Here is a 12,516-nt window from a genome sequence, read left to right as displayed (position 1 = left end):
ACAAAAATTGTTTTAAAAAATATTTTCAATTTCATAAATTATTTTCTACTCTACTAAAAATAAAAGATGTCTCTCAAAAACATTTTTCATTCATAAATTAAACATTAAAAATCATTTCCCGAAAATATTTTCTACTCACCAACCAAACATGAGAAAATAAGTCCAAAATCTACTTGTTTTCCAGGAAAACATTTTCTAGGAAAACATTTTCCTTCATACCAAACACACCCTTAAGGTAAAATTACCATTTGTCCTTATACATTTATAATTACAGAAATCCCTCAAACTGATACAATAATATAAGCGTTGATATATTAATCTGATGCTCGAGATATATTAATCGTTAAGTAAGATACATCACATTTTATACATGATACACTAATATAATACGCGAGATACATTAATGTGATGCGCGAGCTACATTAATTTGATGAGCTGATACATTAATCTGATGCGCGAAAATAAAAGATTTGTAAAAACTAATAGGGGATAATAATAATAAGAGAACTTAAAGATGTGATTTTTGTCATTTTCCCATCTTTTTAACTACTAATACTGGCTTTTAATTTGTATACACACAAACTAAATTATACGTGGCCCCATCACGACAATCCACATATCTTTCGATCAAATTAAGTTTCACATGTCCCATTACTATGATTAATCGTCAATTTAGTATATGTACATGATATAATATTGTCTGCCTAGGTCAATCAGAAGAATTCTCTTAAAAGGATGTATACTACTAAGAGTAATATTCCTATATTGCTCACTCTTTAAAACTGCCACATTCACATAAAATTCTTTAAAATTGCGCTACTTTTGAAAAATCTGACATATATTCAGTAATGTTTATAAAGAGTCGGAGTAATCGTAGATCATAATTATGACCATCAGGCAAGTGTTGGCTAGTCATGTACTAAATTATTTGTGTAAAATATAGTTACTTGAGTTATAAGGAATGACAACTACTACATATGATATTTGTTGATTAATTTAATTTATCAGCTCATGCTTTCTAGCTAGTAAAAAAGATTTAATTCACATAATAGGGACAAATTAAAGGTGAATATATTTTTATTTTATTATTTTATCTATGGAAAGGATCATTACCCTGTTGCACAAATATTAAAATGCTGAGCATGCATAAACCCAACAAACATATATAATTTCTGATCATTGTGCCTATAAACAGTCAAAATTAAGAACAACGCAACATTTTTTATTCTAAATTGACGGATTCAGAATTTAACAGGTTAATCATTCTTTTAAGATAATTTTATTTTTCTCTGTGTAGCAGAGAAAAACTTATTTTCTTGAATTGTTGAGTGAGTTTTTCAAGTTAAATATGATATGTCAAAAGTTTATATTTTATTTTGCTTGCCCTAAAATTAATGATTTATTTTTGTATGAACAATGTATCTAGAATCCAATAAATAAATAGAATTGAGATTTAAAATTCATAAATACTAAATTCCTCGCTTTATCGATCTTTAATTAATATATGCTTCGTGCAAAAATTATTGAATTTTGAATGCGCAAAAGGAAGCAAAAGAGCACGCCAACTGACCAAAACTAACTCTCCTCTTAATTCATTGGCTTGGGAAATACAATACTATTATTTGCGCAGGCGTTCGATTATTTTTACTTATTTATTATAATTAAAATAAAAATATTTAATTTTACTTATTTTGATTTAATTATTAATTTTAAAAATTTTGTTAAGTTAAATATGAACAAAATAAAGTACTTAACCTTTTTTTTTATTCAATGGAGAGATACTGTACCCCTTTATAGTAACACTCCATTCGATATTTTTGTCTCTCGCTCTTTCTATTTTTCTTGGATCTCATATTAATTGTAGATGTCATCGTATTTTTTGTCAAATCGATGTTCAAAATCTATATTATAATTTTCATTATCATTTTATGTTTCTTTACTATTAAATTTGTCAAATACTGGTCATTTTTTTTAATGCTTGAGTAGTAATAAACACGTCATTTTTATATGTATATAATATTTATATCGAAGTTCAATTAATTTTTTTAATACTAAGAATAAATCAAATTTGCATATGCATAGCACATATTCATAGTATCGATTAGTGGAGTTTATAGAAAAAAACTAATAGATTTTAGGCTATAATAACTTCTTATAAAAGAATAATGCTCTTAAAAAGTTTATACGTATACTCTTATTTTAAAATAAAAAGGTCTTTTTAAAAATCTTTTAATTAAAATTTAAATGTTTTATGTTATTTTATCATTCGAGCTAAATTAATTAAATTTTGATTATTAATTAAATTTTAGAGTGAAAAAAATTGAAAAGTTTTGTTTCGATGTGATTTAGGTGATCGCCATACTGCCTTAATATTTTTTTTAATTTCATTTTAATGTACTCTAAATCATGATATAACTATCATAAATATTTTATTCATTAAAACAATACGATATATAATAAAAGATATATAATAAAAGAGAGTGTTAAAGGTGGTAAGATGAAGAGCTGTAAAAGAAAAAGTTTCACAATCTTCATGTTTGGTAATACAACTTGTCTTTCCCAATTTTGGGTCGCCGGAATCTTGCTGTTTCCCGGCGACATCGTCGGCGATATGCTTCCATAGCCTCAACTAGTTGGATCTTCCACATCTGTTTCTCCGTTAGATACCTCGTGTTTTCCTTTATCTCTTACCACTTCTTCCGTCCTAAACCCGATTCTCCAATCGGAGAACCAAATTTCATCGAAGTCTATCATCTCATCGATTCTTTTTCCCAGGTACCGATTCAGATCTGAGTCTAACTCATCGACCCATTTGAAGCAGATGCGATGAGGAAACACATAATGAGCCGGGTCCGATAGCAAGTCGTGGATGAAGGAACTAGATCCGCCGACGATTGATGGAAGTTTTAGGCGATTAATAATGGCGGAAACTTTGTCATCATCTGTATACAGTAAATCGGAATCGGAATCGGACCTCCATTTTTCGTTTTTTGTTAGAAAAGTGATGTAAAGAGAAATAAATACCCAAAATTAGAGGACTATTGGGCTTGGGCTTGAGCCTATTATCTCTACTTCGTAATGAAGATGTAACATAAGAGCCCAATGACCGATATGCGTCGTGTTCGTTTAAGAGCTAATTACTTAGATATGTTATAGCTGACAATATTACGTATCTTACTAAATTTTGGTATTTTTAAATACATTTCGAATACATTGCATCCAAGTAGATTCACATGTATAGAGATACATAACAAATCTCGCCCCGCAACTCTCCTATGAATGTGAATCGTACTAGACATATAAAAATATATAATAATTATCGATCGCATCCCTCTCCATCTCGCTCATCTCTCTTTTTGTTTAGCAAAAATAAATGTATGCAAGTGTATTTTGTTCAATGTAAGACAGGAAACTTTAAATTAGTGGTAAAATACTTAATATTCTAAAAAATATATATAGGTAAAAATAGTATATATGATTATGAAGTATGTCAAATTATGTAATTTCTCCAATTAAATATGGTGTAAAAGCCAGACTCCTACACGATGATGATGATGATGGAGCGAATCTCAACAAGGACGTTGATGAGCTCTTAAGGCGAAGGGGGTTGTATGTGATTTTCATGATGGAGGCCGATCAACAAGTCATAATGAAAGATTACAGACTTCTGAACTAATAAGTTTATAAAGAAAGGATGTATATACATGTAAAGGGATGAAAGTAAATATACATTGAACTAAACTAAATAATATGTATGAACTTTGAAAATATAACTAGCAGCTTCACTATTACTATTGACATGAGTCTAGAAATCATGATCAATTGGTAGTGTAGACAAGTGATAAATCAAAAGTTGCTATAAAGATATCACACAATCAAAGTTGAATTAGTTTATGGTTGGATAAGCGAATTTTCTAGATCTATAGAATATTTTTTTAACAGTCATTACGCTATATTAATGCATAGAAAGGTTCAAAGAGTTAAAGGATGCAATCGCATCACTCAACAATCCATCTAGAGAAAGTAGAAAGCCAAATAACTTTGCGTATTAACAAAATAGAAAATTTTGCTAAATTATGTGCTATCAAATTTCAAGACCTTGAAATATGCATCACATAAACCACTTCAAAGTACTTCATAAGGTTCAAAATATCTTCATTACAAGCAGGTACAACTCTAGTGGAAGATGGAGGGATCAAATTGCTTTCATACTCGTGAAAATCAAAAAGAGCTTTGTTAACAATATCCTTAGAGATCAACAATGTCTCCATTAAAACTCTTGTGAGTTTCTAGCCTTCCAAATTTACCATATAATAGAAATACGTAATTTAATCATTTCAATAGAGTCAGGATAATTTTTAACATTTGTAAAAAAATCATTCCACCAACCAGTAAAATCCACAGTATCTTCTAAGCTAGGCCAAAATTAATATGACAAATTTTCCAAATTAATTGAGCACTGGGACACCTAAAAAGCATGTGATCAATCGTTTCATTCTCAAGTCCACAACCCTTACATCTTCCACAAATATGCCTCAGTCTCCTGGAAATTATGTGGTTGACCGGTAACACATTCAAAATACATTTTCAAATAAAGTGTTTATACTTGTTTTTAATATTCATAGACCATAAAAACTTTCAGCATTTTTTTGAGATAGATTGATTACTAGATTGGGCTCTCTCGTTACTCACTTGTTCACATCTAATCACTTTCCTTGCTAAGTGGAATCCTGATTTAACCTCATATTTTCTAGATTTGGTATGGTGCCAAATAATCTTATCGGAAGAGCCTGTAGTTGAAATAAGTATAATTAGCTTAAATTTAACTAAGTTATTAATTCATTCAGTATCAATTCAATTCAAGCTTAACTCAATCTGACTTATTCAAATTTATCTTAATCCATCTATTTGACACATTTACGACAACAAATTAAAAAAAATATAATGATCATGCTTTCACAACATATGATCATCATTATTGGTCTCAAATGTGGTGGTGTTTGATAGTTTCCACAGTTAAATTCTTGTGCCAGTATTAATGTAGACTGTAGTCTTGAGACATACACCACCTAGTTTTTTTCTTTTTTCTTGTAGGTGTACTAAATTATTTTTGTAATATGGTTACGTGAGACATAAATTTATTTTTGTCAGCTCATGGTATCTCTAGTCTAGTGAAATAGTGAGACAATATAATAGGGACAAGGTTCATATTTTTTATTTTAATAATAATTTTATCTGGCTTGGGAAAGAAACAAATATTTAAATATTGAGCACGCATAGATGATAGAACACAACAAACATACCTTTTGTGCTTACTAAAACAGTTATTCGTTTTATAATTTTATATCGCGATATAAAATTATATGTCCAAATATTTATTAAGTATGCAATTTTTGTGGGCTAGTAGTGTGTAAATATCTATATAATTAGTATTAAATTAATTTCACAAAAATTCATGATTCAATATATAAAAAGATAAATATATTTAAAAACTTAATGAAATTCAATCTTTATATTAAAAGGAGTTGTTACCCGTGAACAACTTTGGTTGCTAAACAACAAAATTCATTGTTGTTTAAAAAAAGTATGTTAATTTCAAGCTACTTAGCGATAGTTTAGCAAAAGAAAATAAAATTTACTGGCAATTTTCATTTCAATTTTTTATCGAAAGAGATTTGAATTTCCCTAACTCGAGCATAATAATGAATTAGTTAATTTATTATTTCAATATTACTCTACTGCTCATTTTAACATTAGATTTTTGAAAATATAAAACAATTTAATAAATATATCTTTTATAAAGGGTTAACTGTCAAGTCAATAAAAAATAATTAAAATATAGAGGGAATAATTATTAATTTGTAGCATGTTTGAAGAGTACTTATTTGTTATAATATTACATGTTAAATTATAAGTTTTAACTTAAATAAATTGGAATATGAAATAGTGTTTGAGGGTGGCCGCATGCGTTAAACAAACCGCACGCGTACTGAACAAACACCTAAAGCATTGCATATTTATTAGCTTCCGCAATAAAATACTACTTTCTCTTATAGCGTTCAAATTTCGAGAGTTAAATAATATAATTTTTATTTATTTTTTATTATTTTGATTAATATTTTATAATATTTTTTTATTATATATATATGTAATAAATTATAATTTGTAATATTTTTGTATAATTTTTTAATATTATTTAAATTTTTTATTTAAAATATTGAGTTATGCAATATGATTTAACTTTAAAAATTAGTCAGATTAACTTTTGAAAAGTATAACATGATGATAAAAAATGAATGGGAAGTACTATTTTGATAGCTTAAAAAAAAGTATTGAAGATTTCTTTAAATTGGATATGAATTATATAAGTTTTATCTTTAAATTACTGATTGACTTAAAACCACACATTTACTTAATCAACTCAAATTTAATACACTACCTGATCTTATAATAACATTAAAATATACTTCTAAATTTTAATAAAGTATATGAGTATTTTCGACATATCTATCTATCGATTTTTGTTAAAAGCCTTATTCTCCTACAGAAATATAAGTGTATGACAGATTGAAGTATACCTAAATTTAATTAAATAAAGAAGATATTTTTTAAGATTATTAAAAATTAAAGGATAAAACTGATAATTTATATTAAGTTAACGGATGTTACTGCTCTCTGTAATTTATGATAGCTCAAAGGTATTTTTTGTAAATATAGATATTTTATTCTTTATAAAATAAACAATTAAAAGAATTTAGTTCTTAAAATTTGAATTATGAAACATTTGTATTTTTTATTAGAGAGACTTCCCAATGACTCAATTCAATATTTTAGTCTCTCACTCTTTCTATTCTTCTTGGATCTCTCCCATTTTAGCTTCCATCATCACCCTCTTGTCTTTCTTTACAACATGATCATGTCATACTAAAATGTTAACATTCTATGTGATATAGTTCTCTTATTATATGAGAGGGTTTGCAATACGTCTTTGTTGGTGTGTCTGTTTCGATTTTTTTTCACTTTAATTTAATTAGTATATAATTTTTTTTTGAAATTATAAAATTCGTTTTGGTTATGATTTTTAGTTTTAAATTCAAGACTTCATACTGAAGTAGGTACCTCTCCGTTGACGTATTTCAAAATTTTTTAAAAAGAAGTTACTTATTTTGTTCGAATTTAATTTAATTATTGTATAATTTTTCGAAATTATGGAATTCATTTTTAGGTATAATGACTTTAGTTTTAAATTCATATTCTATTGCTTTATTATTTTGCATGTCCGTCATATTTGTTTATATCCTGTAACTATTTTGAGTAAAATATCAATGATCAATGACGAAAAATATTTTAATTATGAACATCTTAATGGACCTCTTCACAATATATTTGCGCAAGCAAAAATTAATTACAACTTAAATAATCAAAAGTTACATTAAAATTTAATCAACTTTCTAAATTTTACCTAAATCAGATAAGTTAAAATTAATTTTTTTTAAAAAATATTAGACACATGCTAGCACGAGCACTGTTCTAGTATAAATATATAAAGTAGAGTTTATAAGTTTCTTGCGTATCATATATCAAGAATTACAAAACGGTAATTTGAAAAGTAAAATAATATTAACCTGTTATAAAAATAATGAAACAATGCTAATCGATATTATATTACAGTATCTACGTACAAGATGCGATGCTATTTTTTTTTTAAAAAAAAAGAAAAATATGTATTTCTTCATCAGAAAAATTGATATGTTATTGCTTTTTGAAAAATAACTTAAGTGATATTTCACTAAAACTATAAATATTTTTTCCTAAATATTTCAATGTGGAGAAAGATATAGAAGATGTTTCAATCTTGTAGTAAGTAAAATAAATAAATTGAAAATATTTTTTTCAATTCAGATTCAAACATGCATACCACTATTGTTTGCCTTGGCATGTTTAATTATCCTAAACTATTTAAATAAAACTAGGTAGCTCCACCAAATATACATTTTGAGATCATATATATATATATATATATATATATATATATATTTCAAGATGATAATTAATATTCAACAACAAGAACTAAGGAGCATAAATGATAAATAATTTAGATATAGACGCGAAAAAATGCCAGATTTTTAGGTGAAAAACTTTTGAAGAAGTGATTTATACGATACCTTTGACGAATCTTACGTCACAATGAAACAAAAAAACAAAGAAAATATATATTCTTATCCAAAATATAACTATAACCTTTAAAAAACAAAAAAAAATATTCTTATCAAAATACAATTGTAACGTTTCCTTCTAAAAAATCCAACCATATGATTTTTGTCCCATATGTGAGGTCAAATATATAATCTTATCTAATTAATCTAACATTATCTAATCTAATTAAAGTTTAAAGATCGGTTAATTTAGAGGAAAGGATCAAAATAGTCCCTCTTCTTTGGGTTAAGACTCAAAGTGATCCTTGAGTTTTCACATAGAGCAGTAATAGTCCCTTATATTTGCAATTTTGGTTCTCATCTGAAAATTTATCTATTTTTTTAGCATTGATTTTATTTATAACCTATGTATGGGATGTGCAATTGTCATTTTATATATTTAGTAGAATCCATATGCAAGTACGTGAGAAGAAAAATACTTTATTTAGTTTAGTAGAAATCGTATTGCAGGTAAAGTCGAGAGGTTCATCACGATAATTTCACATGCAATAGTACAATTTTTCTTTTCCTGCAAAGTCATATCTGATATGTTAAGATGTTCTTAGTTTAGCTGCATTAATATTTCTAATGAACAAAACAAGATGTTTTTCTTATAACTTTCTCTCAGATAGAGTTATTATTTTTACTAAATATATAAAAAGACTATCTGACATTTTTTATATAAAATTTTGGACAAAATTAACGTTAAAAAATAGGTAAACTTTTCGGAGAAGACCAAAAGTGCACCAATATTGCAAACATAAAGGACTATAACTGCTCCATGTGAAAAATCAAAGATCAGTTTGAGCCTTGACCCAAAGATGAAGGACTATTTTGAGTCTTTCCTCGTTAATTTAACTCCTTCATCTTTGACAATTTTAAAGAACTCTTTATATATATATATATATATATATATTGCTTTCAACTTGCTTCTTGAATGAACAATTATTATTTTTGATATAGCTAATTAAGAAGTATCAACTTGGCAAGAGTGTAACATGTTCGACTTGCCAATAAAATGTAATCTAAAGTTATCAACACAAATAATAAATTTATCTCTTCTCGAATAAATCAAAGTTTAGTGTTCTTAATTATTTTTATTATATAAATATACGAATCAAATCAAATTAAATTAGATTGGATTTAGGCAATCTAAATAAGATATATTGTTATAACACTATATCTAGTCGATCCTTTGCAAGATTAAACTATTTTAATTAATGGAAATCTTAATTCACACCCTACATGTAAACACAACAATTTCTTGTAACACTATAATCCATCATGAAAGATTTATTTGGAGAATTTTCAGTACCTAAAAGAAAACAATGTATAATCGTTCAAAATAGGTATAATAAATAACTTTTTTTGCTTAAAAAAATCGATTACTTGTTATAATATCCTAAATTATTATTTATTACTTAACTTTTGATACTAATTCAAATTGTGTTGTTGAATTTAAAGAACGATAGTTGTACTGATTCGATATATTATAAAAACATACCTTCTTGTAGGCTTATAGAATAAGCGTGCTCTTACGACATAAATTTTATAATTACAGTCACTTGGTAGCAAAATGTGATTACTAAAGTAAGAGTTTTTTTGTGGATAAACACATTATCTAACTGATTTTTTAATTTAATTAATTGTTCAAGAAAAGGAAAGCATGATTAAGATTAATTTTCAAATACTCTGGTCACTCTCAATAGAGTTTTCATAAAGCTTTTAATTAATTACTTAAACTCTTTATTAGCTTTATCAATGTTAGCTTATGATCCAATTTTAAATTAGAATTATATGTTAGTACAATAATAAATTAATGATATATGATCAATTTGACTTGAGTTAAAAATAATAGATATGAATTTGTCAAAAACATAAATCCTCCTTAAATGTCATCAAATATTGTGTTAAAATGATAAGTATTTCTTTATTCTTAATTAGAGTCTCTGATTAAAGTATTAAATATGAGATTACTTTCAAAAAACATTTGATACAAAGTGAGACTTTTCAACTCGAATATAAATTAAAAAATGCTCTAAATAGTAATTTGAGACGAATTAGAGTGTATATTTTTCATTTTGACGTATACACTCAACACAAATACTCCATTTATCTAAGTAATCTTATTTTTAACTCATTTCAACAAATAAATCCAAATAAAAAAGAGAAAGAAGAAATTATAGAAGACTGTTTTTCTTTGATTTTTCTTCCCCTTTTTATGTATATTTTTGTAAATAAGTTAGTAAATTACAAAAAAGAAAAAAAACAAAAAAAAAACATAATTGTTTACTACGTTAGCCTTCATTACATACGTTTTTTTTTATAAAACCAAAAATTATATATCTATATATTATAAAAAAAGAAAGAAAAATATGGTGTAATTAGCTGGAAAACCTACTCCAACAAAAATTGTTTCACAATCTTCATGCTTGGTAATACAACTTGTCTTTCCCAAATTTCCGTCGCCGGAATCTTGCTGTTTTCCGGCGACATTTTCGCCCGGAGTGCCTCCGTGGCATCTACTTTTTGTAGGTCCCACCCACTCTCTCTCAACCGTTGGATCTTCCTTACCTGTTTCTCTGCAAGCTCCTTCGTATTCTCCTTTATCTCTCTCACTGCTTCTTCATATAATCTGCATTTTTCCTGTACGGTGGTACAATTTTTCAAATTCCTAAAATACCCCTCCATCTCCGGTACTCCAATCGCTTTTCTTATCCCGGTGTTCCGATCGGAAAATCCGTTTTTCGCGAAGAACTCTTCGAGCTCTTCGTACATCCCGGAGTTCATCATCTCGTCGACTCGTTGAAACAAGTAACGATTCAGAACCGGAGTGAGAACATCGACTAAGATGAAGCAACAATGGTAACGAAGCTCTTTTGATATACACTGAACCGGGTTTATCTCACCGAAAACATCTACACCCGGATTGAACTGATTTGATAACAAAGCGTAGATGAAGGAATTCGATCCACCGACGATTAATGGAAGTTTCCGGCGATTGATAATATCAGTGATTCTGTTATCAGCAGTATGCCGGAAATCAGAAGGGGAAAATAACTCGGGGCCGGAAAACTCACCTAGTAAATGATGAACAACGCCGCTCTGTTCATTGATTGAAATTTTGTTCGTTGTTATATCAAGCCCTTTAGAAACCTGAATTTTATCTGAATTTATAATCTCCGAATTGAAACCACGAGTAGCGAGGTCGATCGAGAGTTTTGATTTTCCACAACCAGTAGCACCCATTATAACAACGATTTTTTTCGTTGTTGTTAGTGGTGCTACTGTTGTCGTAGCTATGTTATAGCTACGACATAAGTTATTTCGAAGGAATTTGAAATTTTTACAATGAATATGAAAAAACGATCTCATAAGTAAAGAAGAAGAAATATGCAAATGGCGATACTTATGAAGATTTGATAACAAAAACAGAGTTGGATTCTAATTCTACTTGTAATACTATTTATCATGTACACTAACATACATAAATCATGAATTTTGAGGAAATGGGGGTTGGGTGGTGGGGGTTGGTTGTTGGTTTTTAGTACTCTTGGTAGCACCTGAAAATGGATAGTATTGTATTTTTCTGTTATGATGAAGAAGAAGATGTACGTATGTGTATATATATATTTATATATGTAACGCTGCTGTTATAAATATCCGTTTATAATAATATAAGATATAAAATATTTAATTTTTTGTCGATTACGATAACGGATATAGTTATTTTTCGTAACTGACCTTAATGTTAGGTGATGTATTTTCTGCCATTGAAGGAGATGAAGAAGAATGGGAGGAAGGTGAAGTAATGTTTGGGTCAAATTTTATGACATGTTTGCATATTTATAATGAATTCAAAGGAATAGTAAGTACTACTTTTTGAATTAATAGAAAAATGGGACTTTAATTTATGGATTGAAATATTTTATATTNATATATATATTATGTTATTTTTATATATAGAATTTAAATAGTGCATATCTCAAAGGAGGGCATAAGTAAAAAGCATGTTTTACATAGTAAAATATTGAAACATATGAATATCTATCCAAGTATATAATTGAATAAATAATTCATATAAATTAGATAATACAAACCAGTATACAATTTTTATTAGTGCTAAACTAAATGTGTAAATGTTAGAATAATTTTTTTTGTTATTAACATTATAATTGATTAACATTGGGAATTGGTTATAATTTATTATATATATATATATATATATATATATATATATAACGTAGAAAAACATTGGAAAGTTGATGTTATAATTCTCTACTATATATAGCGTAGAAATAACATTTATTAGTTATTTTTC

The 12,516-nt window shown here is 27.3% G+C and overlaps 1 protein-coding gene across 1 annotated transcript; it reads right to left on the bottom strand.

Moving 5' to 3' along the window:
- Positions 1–10,496: 10,496 nt before the first annotated feature.
- On the bottom strand, positions 10,497–11,902 carry LOC107020035 (adenylate isopentenyltransferase-like). Its single transcript, XM_015220375.2, has one exon. It carries the CDS (start codon positions 11,568–11,570, stop codon positions 10,593–10,595), a length of 978 nt encoding a protein of 325 aa, XP_015075861.1. The 5' UTR covers positions 11,571–11,902; the 3' UTR covers positions 10,497–10,592.
- Between the last annotated feature and the right edge of the window lie 614 nt (positions 11,903–12,516).

The sequence above is a fragment of the Solanum pennellii genome, chromosome 5, assembly GCF_001406875.1.
Source record: "Solanum pennellii chromosome 5, SPENNV200".
In the NCBI taxonomy this organism is placed as follows: Eukaryota; Viridiplantae; Streptophyta; class Magnoliopsida; order Solanales; family Solanaceae; genus Solanum; species Solanum pennellii.
This window is presented reverse-complemented; position numbering and strand designations above follow the sequence as displayed.

What these genes read in the sequence shown, in the direction of transcription:
- LOC107020035 (XM_015220375.2), bottom strand. Translation starts at nt 11,570, where the DNA reads ATGAGATCGTTTTTTCATATTCATTGTAAAAATTTCAAATTCCTTCGA.